At 50.4% G+C, this 25,131-nt stretch overlaps 7 protein-coding genes across 7 annotated transcripts; 4 read left to right on the top strand and 3 right to left on the bottom strand.

The window, feature by feature from the left end:
* Positions 1–763: 763 nt before the first annotated feature.
* KY384_004030 (uncharacterized protein) lies at positions 764–2,254 on the top strand (the record flags this gene model as incomplete). The annotated part of the gene is made up of 2 exons (XM_044812538.1): positions 764–1,242; positions 1,297–2,254. 2 exons carry the CDS (start codon positions 764–766, stop codon positions 2,252–2,254), a joined length of 1,437 nt encoding a protein of 478 aa, XP_044669958.1.
* A 2,421-nt stretch (positions 2,255–4,675) lies between these two features.
* On the bottom strand, positions 4,676–5,971 carry KY384_004029 (uncharacterized protein; the record flags this gene model as incomplete). The annotated part of the gene is made up of 1 exon (XM_044812537.1): positions 4,676–5,971. One exon carries the CDS (start codon positions 5,969–5,971, stop codon positions 4,676–4,678), a length of 1,296 nt encoding a protein of 431 aa, XP_044669957.1.
* A 78-nt stretch (positions 5,972–6,049) lies between these two features.
* On the bottom strand, positions 6,050–6,472 carry KY384_004028 (uncharacterized protein; the record flags this gene model as incomplete). Its single annotated transcript, XM_044812536.1, has 1 exon — positions 6,050–6,472. The coding sequence occupies one exon, from the start codon at positions 6,470–6,472 to the stop codon at positions 6,050–6,052; it is 423 nt and encodes a 140-aa protein (XP_044669956.1).
* An 821-nt stretch (positions 6,473–7,293) lies between these two features.
* On the top strand, positions 7,294–9,264 carry KY384_004027 (uncharacterized protein; the record flags this gene model as incomplete). Its single annotated transcript, XM_044812535.1, has 1 exon — positions 7,294–9,264. One exon carries the CDS (start codon positions 7,294–7,296, stop codon positions 9,262–9,264), a length of 1,971 nt encoding a protein of 656 aa, XP_044669955.1.
* Positions 9,265–20,356: 11,092 nt separating this feature from the next.
* Positions 20,357–20,990, top strand: KY384_004026 (uncharacterized protein; the record flags this gene model as incomplete). The annotated part of the gene is made up of 2 exons (XM_044812534.1): positions 20,357–20,588; positions 20,692–20,990. The coding sequence occupies 2 exons, from the start codon at positions 20,357–20,359 to the stop codon at positions 20,988–20,990; spliced, it is 531 nt and encodes a 176-aa protein (XP_044669954.1).
* A 289-nt stretch (positions 20,991–21,279) lies between these two features.
* KY384_004025 (uncharacterized protein) lies at positions 21,280–22,521 on the top strand (the record flags this gene model as incomplete). The annotated part of the gene is made up of 2 exons (XM_044812533.1): positions 21,280–21,462; positions 21,511–22,521. 2 exons carry the CDS (start codon positions 21,280–21,282, stop codon positions 22,519–22,521), a joined length of 1,194 nt encoding a protein of 397 aa, XP_044669953.1.
* Positions 22,522–22,897: 376 nt separating this feature from the next.
* KY384_004024 (uncharacterized protein) lies at positions 22,898–24,993 on the bottom strand (the record flags this gene model as incomplete). The annotated part of the gene is made up of 2 exons (XM_044812532.1): positions 22,898–24,505; positions 24,556–24,993. 2 exons carry the CDS (start codon positions 24,991–24,993, stop codon positions 22,898–22,900), a joined length of 2,046 nt encoding a protein of 681 aa, XP_044669952.1.
* Positions 24,994–25,131: the final 138 nt, after the last annotated feature.

The following is a 25,131-nucleotide window of genomic DNA, read 5'->3' as shown; positions in this document are numbered from 1 at the left end:
GCTCGACCCCTCCCTGTCTACCTTCCTTGCGATGCAATCGATTTGTGTACTTGAGCGACTTGGCTATCTAAGATTTCATTCCATGATCATTCCACAAGGTAGCAGTATGTGAGGCTGTCTATCTTTGGTCTGCAGACACGCTTCATTCGACAGTCTTTTCCGAAGCTTCTCTTCTTGCCATGGAGATGAAAGAAATTCTATGTGGTACTTCGTCCGAATCGGCCACTGCCCACAAGATACGACGCAAGAGCTACGGCATCTGTCTGGAGAGGCTCAGTAGATGATAGCTCAACTTGCTCCTAGCATCGATGACTTATACCAATCGAATCATACCAAGGAATGTCCTCAGAGCGGAAACTTTCTATGGGGCGATGCCTTATTTAGACAGGGGCAATCTGCATCGCGCAAGACTTGCAAACTGTATCGTGTTGCTTTTTGAGTGGTGGTGGATCCAATGGATACAGCCGCTCCAATTCCCGCGACGGCGTATGAGCTACAGTTTGACTCGCATCGTTTCACACTAGAACCATGACCAATTTGAACTCTGCATGAGCCACATGGTGATCATTCAACCCCAGAGTCGATCATCGTTGGTGTGGGGCTGATCACGCGTCCCGTGGGGGGATCATGGATTGGTTTTTTCGATCCTTTTCTGTCCTGATTGCTTTTAAATTCTGCAAAATATCCTGAAAATCACTCCTTACAGGATTCGAAAGTCGATCATTTACAGCGTTCCCTGGAATTGCATACGCTCTTTCCTGAAATGATTGTCCACTCTCGGACCCAATCAGTCGTAGTATTTACATTCGCATTCCTTGTCGTCCTTTACTTGACTTGGCATCATAAGGATAAACTATCTTGCGGGCTACGAGTTCTGCGAAAGAGTAGCGATTGTCGAGGACGATCAGGCAGTGACATTCCTGGGGCGGCTACGGAATTACAATCAGAGTCGGAAGACCTCAACGATGGACAGAAAGTCTTTGCAAGCGATGACGACCTTGGATCTCCCAAGATCATACAATGTAGCATGAGCTGGGGTGATATGGCTCACGTCTATCCAAATGCTCTAGAGACCCACTCCAAACACGGAAAGAGATGGGGCTACCGAACCCATCATTTTGGCCACAAAATTGTTCATGCGGAGAAAGCGCAAAGCGAAAATTTCAATAGGCTCTACTACATTCAGTCAATCATGCTTCAAGAGTTGAGAAAGCCTCCTATTTTACGTGCGGCGTGGGTTGTGTAAGTCTGATACAGTATCTCCGCGTGGCATTCGTTCTGCTGACGCGTGAATAGTTGGTACGACGCAGACACAATTCTTTTAAATACCGAGATTCCATGGGAAACCTTCCTGCCACCTAAAGACGCCCTGTTCAGCAATATTAACATGCTCGTCACGAAAGACGGAGAGGACTTCACAGACGGTATTTTCTTCATCCGCGTCTGCGAGTGGAGCCTTGAGGCTATTTCATCAGCCATCGCCTTCCCCAACCTTCAACCACAAGAATACATCACACTGGCTACCGGAGGAGGCAGCACTCTTCAATGGGCGTTCGATCGCCCGCATTTCCGGAAGCACAGGATGTATCAGCCGCAGCATTGGTGGAATGAACATGAGCATGTGCACAAGCAACCGACTAATGACTCTGCGGAAGACGAGAGCGAGACGGAGAGCGTAATGAAAGGTGTCATCAACATGCACTTCCCTCAAAAGCAAGCGAATCGCGAGAAATCGGTTGAATGGTGGCTCACCGAGCTCCAGCAGTCGCCTAAGGAATTTGTCATTGCTTTAGACGACACCAAATATGAGAAAGAAATCGACGACTTCTGGTCTCTGCTCAAGAAAGCCGAAGAAACTTTGAAATGGTCCAACAAAGCCAATGCGAGGATGAAGAAGAAGTTCAATGTCCAAGCGACTCCGAATTTGGTAAGGGAAGCTGAGGAGGCGCTGCAAGAAGCGATCTACGAGGAGGCATATGATGGCGAAAAGGTTCAATTTCGTATCAATGCGTTGAAGGAAACGAGTAAGGCTGCAGAGAAGGAGGCTATGGACTCGAAGCATGATTTGACAAATTTTCTGCCCGATGATAAGCAGGAAGGGACAGAGGAAGGGAAGGATGAGAAATCCGATGATGCAGCTAAAGAAAGTGAAGAGGAGGGCGGAGGTGCTAGATTTGGGACGTCGCCACCTAAATTAGATCAGCAAGATCAGCGGAAGGGCATCAACGGCACCCTTGAAGCGCGCCGACTTTGACAGAGACCTCACCCTTAGAGCAATGGAAGTATTTTGCGAGCGCAGGCATATTCATATACCTCTTCGACAGCGGATTGTCCAAGACAGAAGCTCCTCTCAGCCTTTCCACTCGCCAGAGTCTGCGTACACGCCAGACAATTGTCTCCAGAAGTCGCATCTAATCAAGGCGTAAAATAATCAAGAAAAGGCTGAGAACATATTTCCAGCGCTCAAGCGTATTCGCCGACTCTTTGGGAATATCAGTCATCACCATGAGTAGGGTCTCTACTCCGCCCATCGGAATTCCCAGTCTGGAATACCAGGACTCAATTCAAGTCACATTCGAGCCTCGCGGGCTCGAGTCGCGGCTTTTGTACCTATACGACGTTACAGCTATTTCTGGTCGCAGGAGTCCCCTAGTTTCACACGCGCATCGCATCGATCATCCTCAAACACCCCCCGCTAGGACACTGACGGCCGCCGCCCAAGCCCAGTCTGAATGCACATTTCACTACTAATATAGAACGCAGCATCAATTTTGCACTCACTCTGCATCTTTTCTTCCCAGGATTCCAACATCCACGAGGTGAAGACTTCAAGAAAAGAGAGAAAGGAAAAAGGTACGATGCCGCTCACCAACAAAGCCATCAACGCAAAGCGCCGCCACAATCCCACCCCATGGCACAAACTCGTTCTCTTCCCCTTCTGGATCTCCACATTCCCTCTACAGATCACCGTACTCGCCTTATCGATCTTCGCTGCTGAGCGCATCAAGGTGTCTACCAATGTGTATGTCCTTCTCCCTTTACCTCAGCCCCTCTCCCATCCCCATCCCCATCCCCATCCTCTTCCTCTCCCTTATTGACAACCCTCCAGCACCTCCATTACATCAATAACCTTCTCCACAGCCGCCACCCTCCTCATCCTCCTCGAAATAACGCTCTTCACCCTGCACCGCCTCTCACCACCACATTTCCTGCACACGCAGGCGCTAAAACTTACGTTCGCGAGCTTGGTGCTTGTACTGTGTTTTGTGGGTGGGGGATTCAGGCATATGACAGTGGGCTATATGTCACGGACGGGGTCGGAGGTGGGGAGGAGGATGGTGGGTATATTGACCGTATTTGCGATGTTGGAGTAAGCCTTCCTTTCCTATTATAGCTAGTGACGGTCGCGGAAGCTGGTTGGATGTGGTAGGGTGCTGTAGCAGAAACGACCGATGCTAATACCTGGGCCAACAGAGCGCTTTACATCGGCAGCCTCATCTACAGTATCGTGATATACCGACGCCATCGACGCGACCACACAGGCTCGTACGACCAAGTCCCCCCCATCCCCATCCAGGCTTTTTCTTCCCCACCCTCATTCCCAGCACCACCAGGCTCAGCTCCCTACCATCCCAGCCAGCAGCAGCACAACCTCGAGTATTCCTCCCCCCGCCTACTTACCCTAACCCCAACGCCATCCCTGACGCTCAGCACACCCCGAACGATAGGTACCAAACCCACACCGACGCAAAAGACGCCCCACCCACATCCCCACCCCGCAGGAACGAACTCGCGGAGATCAAGACGGTGCATGAGCTCAGTTCGTGGCGGAGCGTTAAGTCTGCGACGAGTAGTCATCACTAACCCTACCCCTGCAGAAGGTGGGGCGGGAGCTATACGATATTGTAGTTGACTTTGATCTAAGCGGGGGGTGGGAGATGTTTGAGATATTTCGGCATTTGGGGATGGGGATATTTGGCATCCTAGCTGAGGCGGCGGGGAAAGAGAGGGAGGGGAAATAAAGGGAAGGGGAAAGACTAAGGTGTTGATTCCGGTGGAGTAGGGGGTAGTAATATGATAGCACGCAACGAGGTGTGCCCAATCAAATGTATACTGTGATCTTTGTGTGTTTAATCCTGGGGTGGTTCCTTACCCACACATTTCTTCCCATCTTTAAATGCTTGTATCCCATATCCCCCCAAACCCAAAAAAAGAATCAAAACGCTTGCGGTGCCAAAGCCCAAGTCTTACACTTTTATCCACTCACTCATACAGGTATATACACCCTCCTCAGAACCCCTCCAAGCCCTCACAACCCCTCGGCACCACCACCCCCTCCCTCTCCTCCGCCTTCACGCTCCGCCACAGCACCTCCTTCACCCCTTCATGTACTTTTTCCGGCGCATCCATAGCCCACAGCACATCCAGATGCTCATATTCAGGGATGACGGTGCTATGCACGACCCTGACATGCGGTTCTCTCCCCCTCTCGAATCGTCTCAGAAGCCGGCGTCCATCGACGAGCTGGTCGTTACCCGCGACCCAGAGGGCGAAGGGGGGCACTTGGTGATTGTACCAAGCTCTCAGCCCACGATCCTTCGCGGACGAAGCAGCGTTGGGGTTCGAAGGCGCGGGCAGGGCGTGCTCCGTATTACGATCAAAGTACGCATCCTCACTACTCCCTCTCCTCCTCGGCTTCTTCGTCTTCGCGATCCTCCTGTAATTTCTCCTCCCGCGTCGCAAGAATGCATTTCTGCTGCGCAAAACACTCCCTCCCGAGCCACCAGCGCATACTCTCCGCGCTGACCCAGACGGGCGAGAACATGAAGAAGCGGTCGCGCAGACCGAGGTCCCAGCGCGTGTCGGTCCAGTTGAAGAGGAAGGCGAAGACGCGGTAGCCCATCGCGCCGTACAGCCGCGCGGGGAGGTATTTGTGCATTGTCATCATGAAGGGGATGAAGGCGTGGATGCCGAACATCATGCGGAACATGCCAGGGGAGATGATGCGCATGAATTTGAAGTACATTTTGCCGATTAGGGGGCCTGCGTATACGGCTGGCGCCAGGGCGCAGAAGACGCTGATTTTCTCGCCAAGATCCGGTCGTTGGCCTTTCGCCAGGGCTACGAATGTCTGTGTCGTGCCCTGGGAGTGACATACCAGGCCGAGCTTGGGGAAGCCTGTTTCGGCGAGGACACGGGAGATCAGCGCCGAGAGATCCATGACTCCCATTTGGCGGATATTCCAGTTCCACATGCGCGGGTCGGAGGTGGAGAGGAGAGTGTGTTTCGGGGAGAAACCGCAGCGGTTGTTGCCGAGCCAGACGTCGTAGTTGGATTTGGCAAGGGAGAAGGCGAGGGAGGCGTCGTCGTTGACGCAGTATGCACCGGAGGATTGGAGCAGGCCGTGCATGAGGAGGACAGGGTATTTGCGTGTGGTTGAATTGAGAGGATTGGGTTTGAGTTGGGGAGGGGTGGCAGTAGAGGTAGTGGAGGAGGAGGGAGAGGTCTCGGCGGATTCGGAGAAGGTTTTGGGGAAGCCGATCGGTGGTTGGTGTGAACGTTGGGAGGGAGAGGCGGGAGAAGAAGTGTGTGGGTCGTAAACGTGCTGGAGATTAATGATGAAGCCGTCCTCGGTTTGTACGGCGTATTCTTCAACCTCTAGCCCTACACGGCGTGCGTAATAGCGGACATCGCAGACTAGAGGGTCACGGCCACCTTCGAGTGGAGGGTGTTCCGCCCTGTCTTGACTTACTGCAGCTTCGCCATTGACCTGGGGCGCTGACTCTGCTGCCTTTTGTTTTCTCTTCTGCCGCTTCCAGGCGAGGGCTTCTTCTTTCCTTATTTGATTCCGTCTTCTCTCTTCTTCGTAGAATGGACGACGAGAATCGGGATTCTTGAATTGTAGCCGCATGCCAATATGTCGGAACATCATTGGGATGCTGGTGAAAGCAGAGCCGAGGACGATGACCATGAGGAAGGACAGTGAGAGGACGTAGGAGGAACAGCGGAAAGCAATACATTGCAGTTCGCGTGTGAAAGTCGGCGGTCCTTAGAGTGGAAGGTCGGGGAATAGAGGATGCGTCCGCTGGGGCGGTATTGCTGAGCGAAATGAAGCTCCTGGTTGTGACGATTGCGCTGCATTTCCATCATTTTTGCTCGATGCCTCAGACAACGAGTCTTCGGACCCAGACAATCTTCTCCCGGTGTGTGATGAGATTCTTGACTCATGCTCTTCAAGTCTTTCTCTTCTTTTGTTCAATTCGATAGCCTCTTTCAATGGCACGGTTGGTAGCCTTTCGCCATTCGCAGTTTCAATCACCGGATCCTGCGGTGTGATGAACCGAGCCTTGATGGCCGTAGTAGGGTCTGGGTCTGGGTTTTGTACATCTTGCCTTTGCAGTGACAGCTTCTCTGCTTGTTTGGTGAACTGAATTGCAGCATTAGCTTTGGGCTCGGGGGCGTCTGCTGTCATGGTAGAGGCTTTTGCACGCGTCGGAGGTGTAGATGGGAAAAGAAGTATGCACGCATGGCAATGCAAAATAGACGATACAACAGATATTCAAGAAGCGCATGGAGGCGTCAAGACGTCAAGATAAGCAAGACTGGTGGAAAGATGCATGGAGATCAAAGGTCGAGATTTCGAAATTGATAACGGCGGATCTGCAAATGCCATTGACGCTAAAAATAGCCCGATTAGCCTTGGGCCAATGACAGTGATGAGAATGAACGTCTAGTGTCGTCAGCTTCCTCACTTGCTCTTGTCTCGGCCATGGCTGAAGCAGAGGTCTAGCATCTGTTAACTTGAGGGAGAAGCTCTGATATTGCGGCCGTGACGCATGATGAGATTCGACGTTCGGGTTGCGAGATCTCGAGGAGCGCTAGAGCGACAACAGCTTAGCTCCATCTCGCTAGCGTCATGCCAAGCATCCTCGAATTCCTCGGGGATGATGCAGAATACATGCTACCTTCTATGTTCTAGCGAGTGCTTGCGCCCAGGCAAAGTCTAGCAATCTTTGGGACAGAGTCCAAGGCTTGCTTCGAAGGGAGGCGTACCACGAGTATGGTGTCGAAGCGCAGCAGCAGCCTAGGGTTTACGAAAGCAAGGTCAGATCAGATGACAAGGTAAGAGTGTGTCTTCAAGATATTTGTTGCGGGAGGAGAGTCTGTGAAGAAGAGATCCAATCACGGCTGAAGCTTTTGCGTTGAGCTAGCTAGGATGGTCAAACATGGCGGTGCACCGACTTCAGCCTGATGGACAATCTGCAACAATCATCCTTTCACGTATATTTTAATATGTTATCTCGGAAGGGTATCCGTCATATATGGGGTCAAATTAATGGTCGTGCTAAAGAAGAGCGACGAAGTGATCCACAAAGAAAGAAGTCATACCCGTATCAGCCTTTGCCCGGAGCAGAATGGACCAGACTTCTTGAGCTGCAACCTGGATCAGGTCCATTGGTGTGCGGCCTTAGACCTGCAGAGATCGAGGGAGATATAGTGCAGTATGAAGCACTATCGTACGCGTGGGGGAATACTGTCGACACAGTTGACATTGACTGCGATGGACATTCTATTCCAATCAGACAGAATCTAGCAAGCGCACTCGTTCACATCCGGCATGAGGATAGGCCACGTCTTCTGTGGGTTGATGCCGTATGCATCAACCAAGTAGATTCACGCGAAAGGTCTCAGCAAGTACAGCTGATGGGTGAAATATTTGCCAGCGCAAGGAAAGTACTTCTCTGGCTCGGCGATGATAAAGATGGGGAAGCGGATCAGTGCTTCGGTCTCATCAAGGCTACAAATGACACGCTCCAAGAGCTATGGGATCGATCCGGAGAAGTTAAAAACATCCCGCTCATCACATCTGAAGATGGAACGCTTTGTAATGACAGCGCAAAATGGGACATGGTTCGGCAATTCTTGAAGTCAGATTGGTTCAGCCGTGTGTGGGTTTTGCAGGAGGTAGGTCTGGCGCGAACTGCTGTAGCTTTCTATGGTGGGACTAGCATCCGGTGGAGCCAAATAATAGAGTTTTTGCTCTGGGTAACCCTCAGCGCCAACATTAGAGATCTCGTCGGATCCCTAGGGTCTGCCAGAACTGCGAACGTTTTCCTTGTTATGTGGATCAACAGTCATGAAGGTCCGTCGTGGATGGACGAAATGCCATACGCTAGATCTCTTCTCGGAAACAGGCCCAAAAGTATGTTTCTAGATATCTTGCATGCGCAACGCCGGTATCGAGCTACAGATCCGCGAGATAGAGTGTACGCGTTTCTAAGTCATCCTCTAGTACCTCTACACTCCGAAGATGGCAGAAAGCTCATCTCAGCAGACTATAACCAAAGTGTTGATCAAGTCTTCTTCGATACCGCAAGATCTTTGGTCCAACTCGATGCTCTAGGCTGGACCGTTTTATCTGCGGTACAACATAGATCAAGATCAGGTATTTCTTCAATCCGAAGGCCGACTTGGGTTCCACGGTGGGACGAGGACTCGTCCCTAGCCAGACTCGGTCGACCAAGCAAGTGGTACATGGCTGGAGGACATGATAGTTTTCAAGCAAAAGTCTCGGTGTTATCGCCATTGGACAAGTGGCTAGAGGTCAAAGGCGCTGGCTTCGATCGTATCACGTGGACATCGAAAGTCTTTGCCCCAGAAGACTTTCAATGGAGTAATCAGGTAAAGAGCTCGCCACTACAGCATGCATGGCAGCAGCTTGAACAACAAGGACCAAGTAGTGTTTACCAGTCTTCTGACCTGGACCAGGAGCACGCGTTTTGTCTGGTTTCGGTCGCTGGCATGGAATACGGCAAGGACAGCAGACGATATGAGCTCAGTCGGCTTTGGGCGGACCACACAGCATGCAAAGACGTGTTGTTGTCTGAGAGTAGGGCTGTCGCCGAATCTCTCACTGACGCGCGACGAGCAGATTCTTCCAAATCAAAAGACATGCTCAAGAAAAGGGCGCTGGAAACGGTTGTGTTACAACGCCAGGCGCTACTGAATCGCCGCTTCTTCATGACATCGAATGGCTATTATGGAGTTTGCCATTTTGAAGTGGAACCGGGAGATTGCTGCTTCGTGTTGAGAGGAGCTAATGTACCCTTTGTTTTTCGTCCAGCAAGCCTCAAGAACCAATCCATACAAAGATATCTGCTGGTTGGCGAAGCCTACATTCAAGGCGTCATGGAAGGAGAGATCTACGAAGAACTGGCAAAGGAAGGGACGCAACTCACAGAGGAGGATATTGTGCTTATCTGACGTTCATTAAGAAATGAATACAGATGCCACCGAAAAATGCTGAGCACTTCCCCAGTGATATTATTTGAATGCAGTAGAGTAATTCAGCGAACGTGTACAAGAGTATTTAATACCACATCCACTTACGTACTAACATATTCCACCCTCCAAGTCCCTTCCACCTCCCAATTGCCCGATGCCCCCTGCATACAGCACCACCTCACAACCAAAGGTCCCATCCCAATATCTCCACATCCCAAGACCAGCATCTACTACTCGCACCGCACACTCTTGCCCACCCCATCGTCGTCCACCAGAGAACGAGCTTCATCCCTCCTCACACCCCTACCTATACCCCAGCAAGCCCATGCGTCCCAAACCGGGTACCTGCATCCCCCTCCCCCTTCCCCCCTTCGAAGCAAAACAACCGCCCCCCTATACCCACGCAACATAACTTCCATACCTCGCTCTCCCTCTCATGTAGAAAACGTGCCTGCGTCTCAATGCCTTCAGAGACCCCCCAGCCTCAGAACTGCACTCCTCCCCCTTCTCGAGGTATGAGAATGCAAGCGCACACCCACAGTCTTGTCCCACGTAGCCTTGAGATGTGTAAGCTTTGTTCTTCTCATCCATCAGCTCGTGCGGCCTGAAAATGGTGATCGGGACGGGCAGGGGGGTGGTAGGTCGGCTTCTTGATTTCAACCGTTTTGTTTCGGGACGCGATTTCCAAACCCATCGATTCGATGTTTTTTGTTGCTGTGGTATATGCATGTCATGCTTGCAGCTCGTACATCTCTTGCGGAGACTTCACTTTTCCTTCTGCTGGATATGCGGTGGGGAGGAGGGGGGAAGACAGGTCGTGGTCTGCCACGCTCGGCGGCTTATGGGAACGACGTCTCTGGTTGCGGCGGATGGAATTGGAGGGAGGGAGGGAGGGAGGGTACTGGCTCCTCTTGATGCTCGCGAGTCCAGGCTTGCTGCGGAGGAAAGACGAGGTCGGTGGTGGGCTTGTCATCTCCTCACTGCAGACTGTAGTCCCATTCTCTTTAAGGAGCGTGCTTTCACGCTTCCTATGTCGTCCAGCTGGTGGAGATGCACGATTTCCTAGGACTGTAGTTGTTGTTTATGGCCAAGGAATGATTGGACGTCGTCTGTTTTCGCGCTAGTGCAGGACTCGACGACTCCTTGCATTAGTCTTTCCTTCAGTGCAACAAGCAATCCTCCGTACAGGAAGAAAGGAACTGGAGAGGTTGCCTCAGACGCTGGGAATAATGGTACGAGGTCAACTGATGTGAGCTAGTGAAGAAGCGAGTCGCTGCCATCGATTAGCGGAGATTTCTCTCCTTGCCCGACCGCGGCCTCGAAGACACAACGACCTCTTGCGACTGTACTGTGCTGTTGTGGATACAACACAGCCATCGGAAGTACAAACGCCTCAAGACTCGAGTCACAGCCTTTGCAGACCTCATCGGAGCTCGTGAGCAGCCCCAGCCAAGAGCGCTTGCATTATCGAGACTTTCCCTCCCTCCGGCATGGCGCCGCCACAAGTGCAAAGATACCCTGAGCCACTGGAGCAGAGATCTGTTCGAGCAATAGGTGGACACATAGAGAGGTCCATGATCCCAAAAGGAAAAGCTTGTCTCCGCGTTGGGCACGCAGGACTGTGGTCAGCGAAACACACTCGATAGGAGAAGCGCGGAGACAAGAGGACCTCATATACACATGCCTGAAGACATTAGGACACTGTGAGGCATCACAAAGCACTCGAACGCAGTGGAAATCGCAGGCATGACTCGAGCCCTGCCGATCTCCCTGTCCACACCGCCCAAGCCGTAGAGCCAGGTCCACGCTGCTCCCAAGGCCGCCAAGAAGCGGCAGCACGACTCTCGATGCTTCACTATGTTTCCCTGGACACATGTCGGAGGGTTTCCGTGCATCAGTTGATGGGATGTCTTGGTCTCTGGCTTCACATCGCCATTGACGCGGGTGATATCTGCCACGTGCTGTGCCTCGGGCCTCAAAGCTTCATTCGCAGCGTGAAGCAGCTGAGGCTTTGCATGGGGAGACAATAAGAAGCATCATTCATTGAGATGTCTTGGTTTGTGGCTTCACAATGTCATTGATCTTCGGGCATGCTGGCTGATATGCGCCACGTGCTGTGTCTCACCGTCGAAGGCGTTACTTGAAGCGTGAAGCAGACGTGAGTATACAGCGGAAACGACTATCGTGCGTCATTCATTCGAATGTCTCGGTCTACGGCTTCACAATGTGATTGATCATCAAGCGTGCCGGCTGATATTCGCCACTGGCGGCGTCTCGCTCGTGGAGGTGTTTGTCAAGATGTGAAGCAGAGAAGAAGAATAGTAACTGATCGGATTCAAGACAGGTCATGCGTAAGCATCGGTCTTGCTGTCCTCATTCCTCTGTTGACGTGATGGGATGTCATCAATCTACATCCGCAGCACCATTTCCGGCATACGCACGCCGGGGGTAGGTCCCAGCTGCTGGTTTTCTTCTTCACAAGTTGCCACATCGCTCCTTTCCTCAATTGTGCGTGAATTCTTCAATAAAGTAAAAAGCAATGTCTCAAGCAATACGAGAAAAATCGTGAATGCATGTTCGCTGAACCATTATCGGCATACGCATTTTGAAAGACATGCCCCTGCTGTTATTCTTCCTCCTTCACATATTCCCACGTCACTCTTTCGTCCAGCTACGCGTGATCTTTTGCAGACAGACAGGATGAATGTGGCAGGCAAATCAAGAAATCTGACGAAGGGCAAGCCGTTTCTCTGATGATTCCATAGCAAAGGTGAATCGAAAATGTCTCAAAGATACTTCCTTGATCATGTACTCGCCTTCACTGCTGCCATTCATACTTTCTTGGCCAGCTGACGCCCCTTTGTGAACTGTGACTTTCACACACGCCGCCTTTGGATGTCTCGGAGCTGATGAAGCATTCGTTATTGTGACGTGGGCTTTAGCGCGTCGTGGATCCAAGGGCTGGGTATATAAACCCCTTCCTTTCCCCCCAGTTTCTCTCTTCTTCTCCTTTCCTCAGCAAGATTCCTCTCTGAGGCCCTGGCCTAGGAGTCCCATACCAGCCATGGTACTCTTCCCTCCTCTTCCCTTGGCCCTCCCCCACCCCTTCTGGAGTCTCAACATGGTACACATCCATCCTGGTCAAGGTTTGTGAGAGACATACTCTTTGTTGTACTGCTGTACTTGTCTTGACCCATGTTGTATCTCTGAAGACTTCTTTCTTTTATAAATATATACTCTTCATGGTGAGGCCATGGCACCTCCCTTGTCTTTATGCTTTGGGTTCCCTCTCTTTCCCCTATGGAGCAAGCATCCAGTCAGCACTTCAGGCCAAGGTCCTCTCGACTATCTTGATCCACGACGTTCCGGTCTCATGCTCAGTCGTCTTGACGAACTCTGCTATGCAAGAAACGCATCAGCACCAGCACGAGAGCTTGCACAGGCTTACCTGACCCCCGCACTCCCTTTCGATCATTTCCACGCATGATGCAAAGCCCTACCATCGCTCTCTCGAGGTATGGTCTTCAGCTGAAGGCAACATGCATGGCTTGGCACCGCCAAGACTCCGGCTGCTAGCGCACGATTAACGCACAGTTTTTCCTGGAGCAAACTGACCTCGACGCACACCTCACCCTCTCCTTTCCCTCACTTTGACCTCACTCGGGGCATGCGATGGTGACAATCTAGCGGCGAGAGCACTTTTTGAGACCCTCGCTACCTCATCAGGTCGAGTAATGACCCCCTGTGCAAGTCTTGGGTGATGACCTCCGCCCGACCGGTCTTCACCTCACTTTGGCCTCACTACCTACCAGAAGGGCACAATAATATCAAATTCACCGATCCTCTCTTCTGGATTCCTTGGAGGTGAGTAGGAAGAGGTGAAAACCTGGAGAACATACATACTGGCTTCTGCTGTGGAGAGACAGCTCAGAGGAGCTGGGCTACAAATACGAAGCTCTACAAACACCGAGTGGCCGCCTACAGTTCCTTGCACCGACCTTCCCATGGCGTCCTAGAGCCTCAAGAATGGACACACTGGTTCCTGTCGTGAAGAGAAAGCTCAAAGGAGCTAGGATACAAACGTGGAGGTCCTGCGACTCCTTGAGCAACCGTCTTCGACGTGTTAATACTACTCCAATCATCCCATGATGTCTGCTACCTGGAAGACTCTTCGAAAAAGGTCCGAGTCTTTGTGCGGTGATCCAAGAATCTTGACAGCACTATCACTGTACACTTTGCTGACCTTCGCCAAAAACACGCGATCAATACCATACGCCAAATCCCGCAGGAGTGTACGCGACTATCACCACAAGACAGTACTCGCAAGTCTGTCCGATCCGATAATCCTTGGCAAAAGAACCTGGCTCGTACATTGACAGGCAGATCCGCGAACCTTTGAGCAACCGTCTACGACAGCTCGACACTACATCTGCCATCTCATGGCGTCTGGGTGATTTTTTTAAAGAAGTCCGATTCTTGGTACAATGGTCCAACGCGTGTTGAAAACACCATTCAGCATCCAGCTGAGCTTCGCAAAGTACGCGATCAATACCACAAGACAGCATCCGCAGGACTGTACGGTTCGGTAACCTTTGCCAAACAAACCTGGCTCTTGTTTCCATAGGTAGATCTGCTAATCGTTGAGAAACCACCTACGAAAGCTCAACATTACATCTGCCATCTCATGGCGTCTGGGTGACCTTTGAAAAGAAGTCCGACTTTTGATGCAATAGTCCAACACTTTCATCGAACCCACCATTCAGCATGTAGCTGAGCTTCGCGAAAAACGCGATCGGGACACGAAGCCGAGATGATTTCATTTGGACGCTTTGATACTGACCTGGCTCGTTCTGCGATGGCCTAAGACTTATGTCGGTACCATCTTCCAGCACCTAGCTGAAGTCCGTTGATTACGCGACCAAGATCACAAGATAGCACCTCGACTGCTGTACTGTCCGGTAATCTTTGCTGAACAAACCTGTATCTTGGTTCGATGGACATATCTGCGAATATTCAAGTAATCGCATACGGCGTGCCATCGAAGCCTCGGTCTCTTCCATGGTGCCTAGTGAGTTTCCTCATAGAAGCACGACCATCTGTGCGACGACCTAGGAGTCATATTTTCACAACTCTCCAGCTCCTAGCTGAGCTTCGTGAAAACCGCGACCAGAAAACGAACTCACTCCTCGGCTTTCAAACTGGAGCTGGCTCTTTCCACGATGGCCTAGGACTTATATCGATCCCGCTCTCCAGCATCTAGCTGAGCGTCGCGACGAAGGCTACAAGAAAACATCTAGATTACTGTACTGTCCGGTAATCTTTGCCAAACAAACCTCGCTCTCTCTTCGACGAGAAGACTTTCTGGAGACACCTTCTTCAGCACATGGCGAGAATGTGCAGGAAGTGCGAAGCGCTCAAAGACGAGCTCTTCTCATTTGTACCGTTTCTTGACGGAAATCTTGAGGCTCGCTAGTACGATAACGAAAACATGATCAATTTGCTCAGCCCTGATCGACGCACAATATGGATACAAATCCGGGGACCAGAGAAAGACGAAAAGGTTGACCCAGTTTCAGCATCCGAACCAGAATAGAAGGAGGAGGAGAACAGTGATAATAGTGAGAGCGCGGAGTCTGTGAACAGCAGTGAGATGGCCCAGGCCGTTGCTGCGAAGAACAAGACCGATGGAGATGGTGATGTCAAGATCGCAGGTATCGAGTGCGACCCTAACGACGAAGACACTCACCGCGACGAAAAAGGTGCCTAGCTCCATGCAAGACCTTTCAGTATAAACGATAGTCTTTGACAGGATGGGGCAGCACTTTCAGCTTCACGGGCTCGGAAAAAGACCTTCTCTGAACACGTCTGCATCTTTTCCCCATAGTCAGAGCTTGTAAGACCGCGATGCTCCAACATATGACCAAGCTACGTAAGAAGCGGCAACGCTTGGAAACAAACGCTTTACTCCAACATATGGCGAAGCTACGTAAGAAGCGGCAACGTTTGGGAACAAACGCTATATTGCAACACACGGCGATTTTACAAAAGAAGCGTTCCAAGACGAGCTGCCCTTATTTTGCTCATTGAAGAGTATTGAGAGGGCTCAATCAATACTCACACAACACGACTGTATTTTGAGTCGGGAGGTCGAGTTGCCAGAGCCGAATTCAGAGTCAGACGGCCAAAATATATCCAAAGGCGCCTTATTCAGAAGTATAATGTTGTCTCGAAAGACAGAGGGCTTACGGAGGTGCCTGTCTTCAACACTTGACCAAAATGAGGAGAAACGAGAAGGGAAGTTGGCACCTCCATCAAACGCCTTGTTGCATCACTGCCCAGAACAAAGGAGGAGCAACGACGGGTTACCACGATAGAATGCATCCTTTTGGAGAGCGAAGTTATTGGAAAGAGGTCTCTGCCAGACAACTATGGACATATATCTGGTATCTCAAAAGCCCGAAAGCTCGTGCAAGAGCCAAAACTCTGTTCTAAGTACGGCGACTCTGTTTGCAGAACAAACTCTAACTTCTGCAAATACCACTTTACAACATATGGTTAAGCTTCGAAGGCCATTGAAGTGGCAAAATGAAGACGAAAAGGGGCTCTGCCTTTGCTGAGATATCTGCAGGAGGTCCATTCCGTATGTATCTGGATACACACTGGATTTGTCAAGCCGCCATATTTCGAACTCGGAAAAATGCGTGTCTGCTCTCTTGTAGAAACACCACATACTCTTGCTGGGGAGAGGTTTTTCTTCTTCAGCACAAATTTGGAGAGCTGCGAATGACATTTTCCAACACCTGACAAGGTTTCGAATGGTATTGAAGTGGCAACCAGAAGACGAGATACGGCGTTCTGCCCATCTAGATCTTTCTATCTGGAAGAAAGTACCAGCTGCCTGAAGAGCCTAGAGCTTCTGCAAAAGACATCTTTAAACCACCAGTGTCCCCTTGAAAGGATACTTGTCGTGTTTGTTGAGCATATACATGGTATCTCTTGGATCCAACTTAGAGATACAGGTCTGATCTAGACCACTAAAAATATATACGAGGATCGGATTGCAGTGAACGCCAGAAACGAGGCAGCTATCCTTCCAGAAAAATCTTGCTGAAGACATTTTGGACGACTTCTGTCACTTATTACAGAACACAGCGACTTGCGGCAACACCATCCGCGCCTTCTCACTGGCGGCTTTACTTACGACCTCGTCTCCTATCCACCTCTGGGTAGTATTGCCTGGATGACCTGCAAATCAGGGAGGCTTTAAGAGACAGCTGTAGTATCATCTGTCTGACCATTGACCATTGACCTACTCTGCAAATACTATGTCTTGCAGAGAGTGCAGGAAGTCATGTAAGGGAACTGTGAACTCGCCCACTCTGTCGCACTGATTCGCTCTAATACGCTCAAGGATCTGGCTCTGCGGTCGCTTTGAGCGAGTGTTATCAAGATTCATACTTGCAAAGGCAATTTGGTGTTAGTGCTTTGTCCTCTGCTGGCTTAGGTTGAGTCGAATTGCTCAGATACTGGTGCATGGGCAGTCCAGAAGAAATGCTACTACCATCTCTCAGTCGGTCCGAAATTGGAGCCTACATACGAACTGGGTGAACTTGTCCATCAAAAAGGGAATGGACACCACACAGGGGCAGTAACAGTCATCGATTCGACGTTTCTCAAATACAAAGGCCAAGTTATTAAACGCCCTTTATCAGCCGCTGGATCGAGCTGCAACGAATTGCTCGAAAAATGGCGCATGGATGCCATCTACGAGCTACAAGAACCATGTCCAGATTGTTTCAAAAGTCGGTGCCTGTACACTGACTGGGACGCTTGTTCATCTAGGGGGAGATGGAGACCACAGAGGGGCAGTTACTGTCTTTCCTGGGTCGTTGCTGCCTTACAACAGCCTCGTTTCTAAGCCGTCCTCGTCATTTAATTCATACCATCTGGAAGACTGCCTGTTCGAGTGCATCCTGAAAGGGCTTATATACTGAATGCGTCAAATTGCGTCGGAGCCGATCATAGGCATCACTAAGGGGCAGTTACTTTCTTCCCTGGATCGTTCCTATCTTACAATAGTCTCATTTTGCTACTTTTCCCGGCACTCTTGGCTCCATTGAGACTTGATGCTAGCTAAAAACCCGTCTTCTTGAGCGCATCTCGACGACAATTCATTCGAAATACGTAAAAAGACTTACATCCTGCCTTGTGGACACTGAAGAAACGCGGTACCGTCCTTCCTTTCGTTGCTGCTGTCATGCAACGGCTTGATCTGGTAAAAGTCTGGCAGACTTTCGCTTCTTTAAATATCACAGCAGCTATTCAATCGGCATGTAACGAGACTGATGTGCTCTTCTCTTGGACCTAATGTCACCTTGAAGCAAGGTACATGACGCTGCTGCTCTCAGCGCGATGTCTTCCAATGAGACAACATGTAGACGTGCAAACTCAGCCAGGATACTACGAAGCAATTCAGTCAGCATGTAATGAAGCCGGCGTACTGCTCCACTCCTTGTGCAATAGCCGATAAGCCATGCTGGGTGGTAAAAAATAGAGAATGTGGGGGGGTTGGAAGCATAATGCCAAAAGGGATCTTCAACATCGCGGCTCGTGAGGCGTATTCCTCCACATACTTCATCTCAACGCATTTCATCGCAGACAAAGGAATGGGAAGCGCGTTCCACCTAACGCTATTCAGATCGGTATCTGCGCTTCGACAAAATGTCGAATGAACGCCAACACCGCATTGATAGTAGCGTGAAATGATCGCTCTTGATACACGCAGACACTATCGGTGCGGTCTCTCGCGATGTGGTAACGAAGTATTCCGCAGATTAATCCAGCATACAGCATAACAATCCAGTCGGAGTGTAATGAGACAACCGATTACGCTTGCAAGGAAGATCGATGAAGTCACGATCAGTGATCAGAAGCATTCTATTCCTAGGAAATCCTTTCTATGTATGGGTAGGGCGCCATAATTATGCGATCACAACTTCTCAGCCTTCGAACATGGAGCCATGTGCTCGCCGGTGCACTCACCACGGTAGAGTCATAATGTTTCGACTACTTACTAAACAAGATAACCTCCTACGGTTATAAATATATACTTACAATAGGGTCACGCCCTGACACCGAGAAGCGCCTCCCATACAAGAAGATACAGGATCTTTGGAGTCACTCGGCATCGTTTCTGCTCGCTGAAAAGAAGATCTCTAAGTGTTTGGTAAGCGCTTCGGCGCGAAACTTCGCAGCTTGTATGAAAGCAATCACAAAGCAACGAAACCTGTGTATTTCCCCGCCTGCGGATCTTCACTCCTGACACAAAAGCGAAGAAGACCAGCTAGACTTACCATTAACTGCAATACTACACCACCGGTTCGGTCGCTATTTCTCCATTCTACCTTCGCGACGTCTCTCTGTACTTTCTTTGCAATACATCTCTGCACTTTTGGTCAGCATAAGTGACAAAAATGCCTTATCAAGTCGTCAATATCTACTTCAATGGATCATATTATATCAGTCCTCGTAGAGAGCTTCCACAATCACCAGTCGATCCGTTCATCAATTTTAGGCGTTCTTCAGGCTCTAGCTCTGGATGGCTTACACAACCAAGTAGCTCTGGAGGGCTGTTTGGATCCAATCCTAGCTCTGGAGGGGGAGGGCTGTTGGGATGTCGAGAAAAGCGGCACATATCCAGCCAACTTGCGAAACGTATTGTTAGCAAAAGGCGAACAATGATAATTACAATGCAGTCAGCATGTAATGAAGCCGGTCTTCATATGAAGCCTACCTCGTTTCACAAGGAAACGTGGACTATCCTCCATTATTTTTCAATGCGGTATCTCGACATCTAGCAGCACTGCCCTGCACAAGGTGTCTATGATGTCAAAACATAGCGTCTTTGGTATCATCAACTGCAGCATTTACCGCAGCGTCAATGGCAGCGCGATTCATGCACCTCCAACACAGAATACGCGTGCTATCGAATAGTCTTGCAGCATTGTACGAATATGTCGATGCCAATGTCTCAGCTTCCTAAGACAGAAGAAATTTGCGAGCAACTCCGCTTGAATGGATAGAGGGAGTATGCAAAAACACTTTCGGTCGCGGTCTGAGCACGAAGGTATACAAAGGTGCCCTAATGAGGCTTTAACCGGGAATGGATCGATGTCAACAGCTTGTGGTACTGAACGACGTAGCCCCTAGTCTCATTCAATCAGTACACAATGAACCTATCTACGGTCTGCGTGCAACGAGACTGGAATTATTCTACCGTTGGTCTCGTCTGGATCGAGGAACAAATGGGGTTATTGCCTCATGCGATACGAAAGCACTTATCTATGCTGCTCTGCGAAGGGGATTACGCTCAGGCTAGGCCAATAGAGTACAGTATCGATCACAGCCCTCTCTCATACACTGGCTGGTATCAAACGTGCGGGTTCTGGCAGCAATGAATGGGTTTTCGATTCATCGACGTTAATGTGTCGACACATCTAGGAGAGATGGTGTCCGCGAGGCGAGAGGTGGGCTTGAATGGTTTGATGGAGGGAGGGAGTATGCAAGGACTTGTCTTGTGGTATCTGTGTATAGAGGTATAAAGGCATGGAGCTATCTGAACTGGAGCAGTATCCAGTGTCAAGCAGGCATAGGAAGGCAGGGGGAATTCAGAAAGACGTTATCTCATTGTGTACAAAGTCATGTAGGCGACAGTCAAAGTGATGTGTCGTGCGAATTCATGCTCAAGTGTCACAAAACGCACCATTGGATGAGAGCGTCCATTCTGCATGCGAGGAGCCGCAGCAGCATTTTTCACAGCCCAGCAGGCAACGCGGACCTCTTACCCCTACCTTATGATGCAGACACCCGATTGTACGACATGACTCATCATATATCACATATTTTGTCGAAATCATTTTCCCCATTCTCCTTCCCTTTCCCTTCCCTCTTATCCCAAACTCTACCTCACCATTTCAAGTACACCCAATCATCAAGCACCACCACCACCACCACACATCCCCCCTCCATCCATCCCCGCCCCGCCCATCCTTCCATCCTTCCATCCTCAAAAATGTATCTCACCGCCCCCCGCGACCCAGACTGGACCTCCCGCATCACCGACCTCGAGATCCTAACAACGCACACCTTCTCGAACCGCCAACTCGCCAAAGAAGCGCTCACGGCGCCCGGCCGCCCCTTACGTTCTGGCGGTACTGACGGAAATAAGCGTCTTGCCATCTATGGCGATGCTATCCTCAAGGTTGCTTTGGTGGATACGTGGTATCCGACGCCGCTGGGTCGAGGTGCGTTTTCCTCCTTTCCCGTCCTTCATTTTTTAGGTTGGGTTGCTGGTTTTCAGTAGACTTAGTGAGGGCAGGTGCTGATTCTCCGGTTGGTGCTGGTTAGGGAGTTTCTCTCGGACGCTTAACGATGTGGCGGGCAATAATAATCTTGACCGGGCGGGTCGCGCGTCTGGGCTGGTGGAGCTTGTGTGGAAGAGTCCTGGCGAGATAGGGGTGCCTTTTAAGGTTATGGGGGATACGGTTGAAGCTGTGCTTGGGGCCGTGTGGTTGGATTCTGGGATGAATTTGGATGCTGTGAAGGGTGTGATGGGGAGGTTGGGAATAGGGATTGCTGCTACTGCTGCTGCCAATGGTAATGGTGGTCGTGGGGACGCAATGGCTAATGTTATTGGATTTGAGTAGGACAAGCAGGCCATAGAGGTCAATGAGATGGATGCTTGCCTGAGAAAGGTTTTTGTACAACTTTCGAGTCCTCGTGATGTGGGAAGTAGGTGTGACGAGGCATGTATCTTATCGAGATGAAGGAGGTACAAGATCCTGTACGACAACTCTTTGTCTTCATTCCAGTACAAAAGCTGGAGATATTCTTCTTCATCTTCTGCTCTCCTCAACTTTGATTCCACCTCATCACCACCCAACCTCGACCATCTTCAAAGCTCGTGAGGCTAGAACGATCAGCACAACATCATACATGTTCGACTTAATCGGGGCGGTAATCCCGGCGCTCTCCAAGAAGAGTGCTGCAGCATTCAATGCGCGTCAAGACATGAAAGTCGAATTCACTCAACAATGGAATAAGGAGGCAGCAGCGAGAAGGGCCCTACGCGAGGCAGGCATTAATCCGGATGACCATCGCGATCCTTACTGGAATAATGTAAGCCTGATGATGCTGCGATATTCATGTGCTCATTGTGTATTTTAGATTGCTAGAGCGCGTCGAATCGCTCGAACCGGTGGTCGTGATCCTGGACCCCAGGAACAGATTGACAGGTCCCTGAGGACACCGAAGAATGTCGCTGGAGGCTACATGTTTGAAGTGAATCGATTGATAAACAACGGCTTGCCGGTACCAAAATCTCGAGCTCTGAACGGGGCGTCAGGATTGCGTGACCATCGTCAGGAAGAACCTCGTTGGAATAGACCACCACGGGGACAGATGGAGGATTTTCGCGGTGGAGGTCGTGCAAGTTTGAATAGAGGTCCTTTTCAACAAAATTTCCCTAACAGACGAGAAATGGAAGGTCCGCAGGATCGGCGCAGCACCCACCCTCAAGAACAGCGTGAAGGGCCACGACATTCAGCGAGAAATGAGGCTACTCAATATACTCCGGATGGCAGTGCAAGGCCCCGAAATGCTTCTACTCACCCAGACCATGCCCACCAAAATGGTGGCGCTTCCAGACAGAGGAGCAGTCTAGGATCTGGAAGTAATGCTAGGAATGGTAACAATGCTGGACGTGGCAACAATGCTGGACATGAGAGCGATCCTAGAAATCATGGCAACCCAGGACCGGGTAATCATTCCCAGCACCGTAACGACCCCACACGACATGCCTCCGAGTCTTCGCATCGCTCTCAGCGTTCCGCAAACCATGGCAACGATAACAACAACAATGAACGAGATGCCTCTCGATCCTCGAACCGATCCCGCATCTCTGCTCAACCCGTCAACAACAACGAACGCGATAGATCACAGGCTGCAAACGGCTCCCGACACTCTCAACCCCGCGATACAAGTAAGGCCAGTGGACGTTCCACTAGTGCAAGCTCGTCCGCCAGCGCCGCAGAGATAAATCTCAAGCGTGAGGAGAAACCCACCCAAAGGTTCAGCGGTGATGTAGTCAGGGAACGTCCTTCCAGGCAGAGGAACGAGGCTGATCAATATCATGGAGGGGCACAGCGTCATCCGAAGTTGGATCCTATTGCAGAGTGAGAGGGCGTCCGTTCGTAGGCTTTGTTGATGATGTGGTTGCTGACCGTACTGCAGGGAGGGTGGCAGGAGTAGATTTCGCAAAGATTTGCGGGAGCACTGATGATGAGTCTTCACATGATGAATCTTGCGTCAATGATTTGGGACTGAGGATCGGGTATTGACGCGGGTTGGTAAGGAGTTGTGACCGGGGACTGAATCTGCGATCGGCACAGTTGCGTGCAAAGCCTGCGTGTGAACTTGTGGAGCATGCAATCATGTTGCTTGAGTATGCTCTTGATCCTGTGAAGGGTCATAGCCGTGCGTTTTGTAGCACTTTGAGTCTGTAGCTAAGTGAGAGCCATGATAATGGTGTCTTTCCATGGCACGGGAATGGGACTCAAGAAGGTTCAGCTGGGCCATCTTTAGGCTTCTTATGTCCATGCAAAATGGCAGACGCCCATTGCATGGCTTGAGCGATCTTTGCCTTCAAATAATCGAAGAATTTGTTCTTGTGTCTTTGCGACTCCTCATTGCCGCTTTCTTGTGTTTCGCCCACGGTTATCGGCTTGCCGTCACTTCCAATCTCCACAATTTCTACCGTTGGACTAGAAGGCAAATCTTGGATCTCATCGCTGGCTTCTTCTTGATTTTCATCTGAATGCAATCCACTAGGCTTCAGCGGCAGCCGAAGTGTCCCGTTGTTGGCTTTTGGCTCAATCCCCAAGGAGTCGCAGAGTATGTTGTACACCTCGGTATTCTGAAAGGGGGAAACTCTGCTATTCGGCTTATGTGGAAAAGCAGGACCTCTAGCTACGAAGATCGCTCGCATGAGTGGGTTATGGTGATCATATCCATGCAGACCTTTTGGCGCATAGGTCTGTCCGGAGGCTTTAGCTTCTTTGACGTCGAAGTCTTCCTTGTGGACTATTGCCCACCCTGTCTTGGGAATGACCCAGAGTGGCGCTATTCGTGGGTTCTGGGAGAAGTGGAACTGCGTCGGCATATCCTTATCTCGGAGATAGACGTCGAAGTTAGGGCTCTGATCTGCTTCAGCTTTGAGCTGGTCGTAAAGTTCTTGTACAGGCTCGTCACTCCAGGGGCGTAGACCGTAAAGTGGCCAGCCGTCAATATGCTCGATCTTGCCGACATCTATTATGTCGTCGAGCTGTACCAAGCGATCGACAGATGTTGTTGCCATACCATGATCACTGACAACAATCACGTTCACAATCGACGTCAAATTGCGCTCATCAAGGCCTGTGAAGATATTGTGGAGCATCTTGTCTACAGCTGAAATTGTATCATAGATCTCGGTGCTATTTGGTCCATAGCGATGGCCATCCCCGTCAACATTGGGAACGTAAGCAGCAATAAGCTGCGGACGTACTCTTGTAGCTGAATCTTCAATGCTAGGAAGATCGAGCAACTCGAGGATACGATCAGTCTTTTTTGATAAAAGTTCACTACCGTTGAACTTGTCGAGGTAGCTCGCAGAGTATTCCATGCCGGCTTCTGAGCCTGGCCACATATGTACGCCCGTCTTGACATTTTGTTTCTCTGCTGTCACCCAAATTGGTTCTCCGCCTTTCCACCACTTGGGCTGCATACTTCTCGATGGATCGGTGTAGTGGAACTCAGCTTCGAACTCTGGATCCCAGAACGTATTACCAACGATGCCATGGCTCTCAGGATGAAGTCCAGTCACAAGTGTGAAGTGGTTGGGAAACGTTACACTGGGGAATGACGGATACATGTACTTTGGCGAGATACCCTCTGCGATGAATTGATTCAGGGTAGGGGTGATGCCTCTCGTAAGGAAGTCTGCCCGGAATCCATCAAGGGATATGAGGATGGTGGTGGGAGCAAAGAGTGACGTGCCATTGGAGAGCAAGATTTGCGGGACCTTTATCGATTCTTGAGTAGCGTTGTATGCTCCCAAGGTCAAGATAATGAAGAGGAGGGAGAGGACTATTATTACTGCTGAGCCAATGGCATACTTTCTCCACTACATGTTTCACCGTTAGCGATGAACACATTTGAGCCATGTTGACATACCTCTGGCTTCTGATTTCGCGAAAGGTTGAGCTTGTCCAATTCGGCAGAGCTGCTCGAAGCCTGGGAGCTGATCTCGCTGTGTGGACCGCCTTCTTCCATTTCATACATGAGTTCTCCATTTTCGTCCAGATCACCGTGTTCTTCTCGCCGCGTCTTCCTGTAGCCGTCTCTCTTGCTTGCCCTCCCCAATTTACCATTCAATCGTATATCTCGAATCTTACTAGAGAGAAATTTTGGGGTGGATGAGGTCTCTGTCCGGGCTGTCAACAGCTCTTCTCTTTCTTCCTCTTCTTCCAAGATTCCACAATCATGCACCGCTACTTCAGTGGAATTGCGAGCATGGCGAGCGATGGGATCGTCCTCGGACTCGGCATCTGAAGTGAGCGGAGAGACATCCTCATGAGGCTCAGGGCTTGATCGTTCAACATTTGCAGCCATTACGAGACTCCACTCCAGAGGCTACTATTTGTTTCGAAGGGGGCAATTCTTCAAGGTGTATGCAAAGGCATGAATTTGGAGCAAAGTGTGGTGCAGCTGTCAGATCTGCCGTCAACGGGCTCCTAGGGCGCGGCGCGC

This window comes from Bacidia gigantensis, assembly GCF_019456465.1.
Source record: "Bacidia gigantensis strain McMullin 20006 chromosome Unknown contig_231, whole genome shotgun sequence".
NCBI classification, from domain to species: Eukaryota; Fungi; Ascomycota; class Lecanoromycetes; order Lecanorales; family Ramalinaceae; genus Bacidia; species Bacidia gigantensis.
The sequence above is the reverse complement of the archived record's forward strand: the minus strand, read 5'-3'. Positions and strand labels throughout refer to the sequence as shown.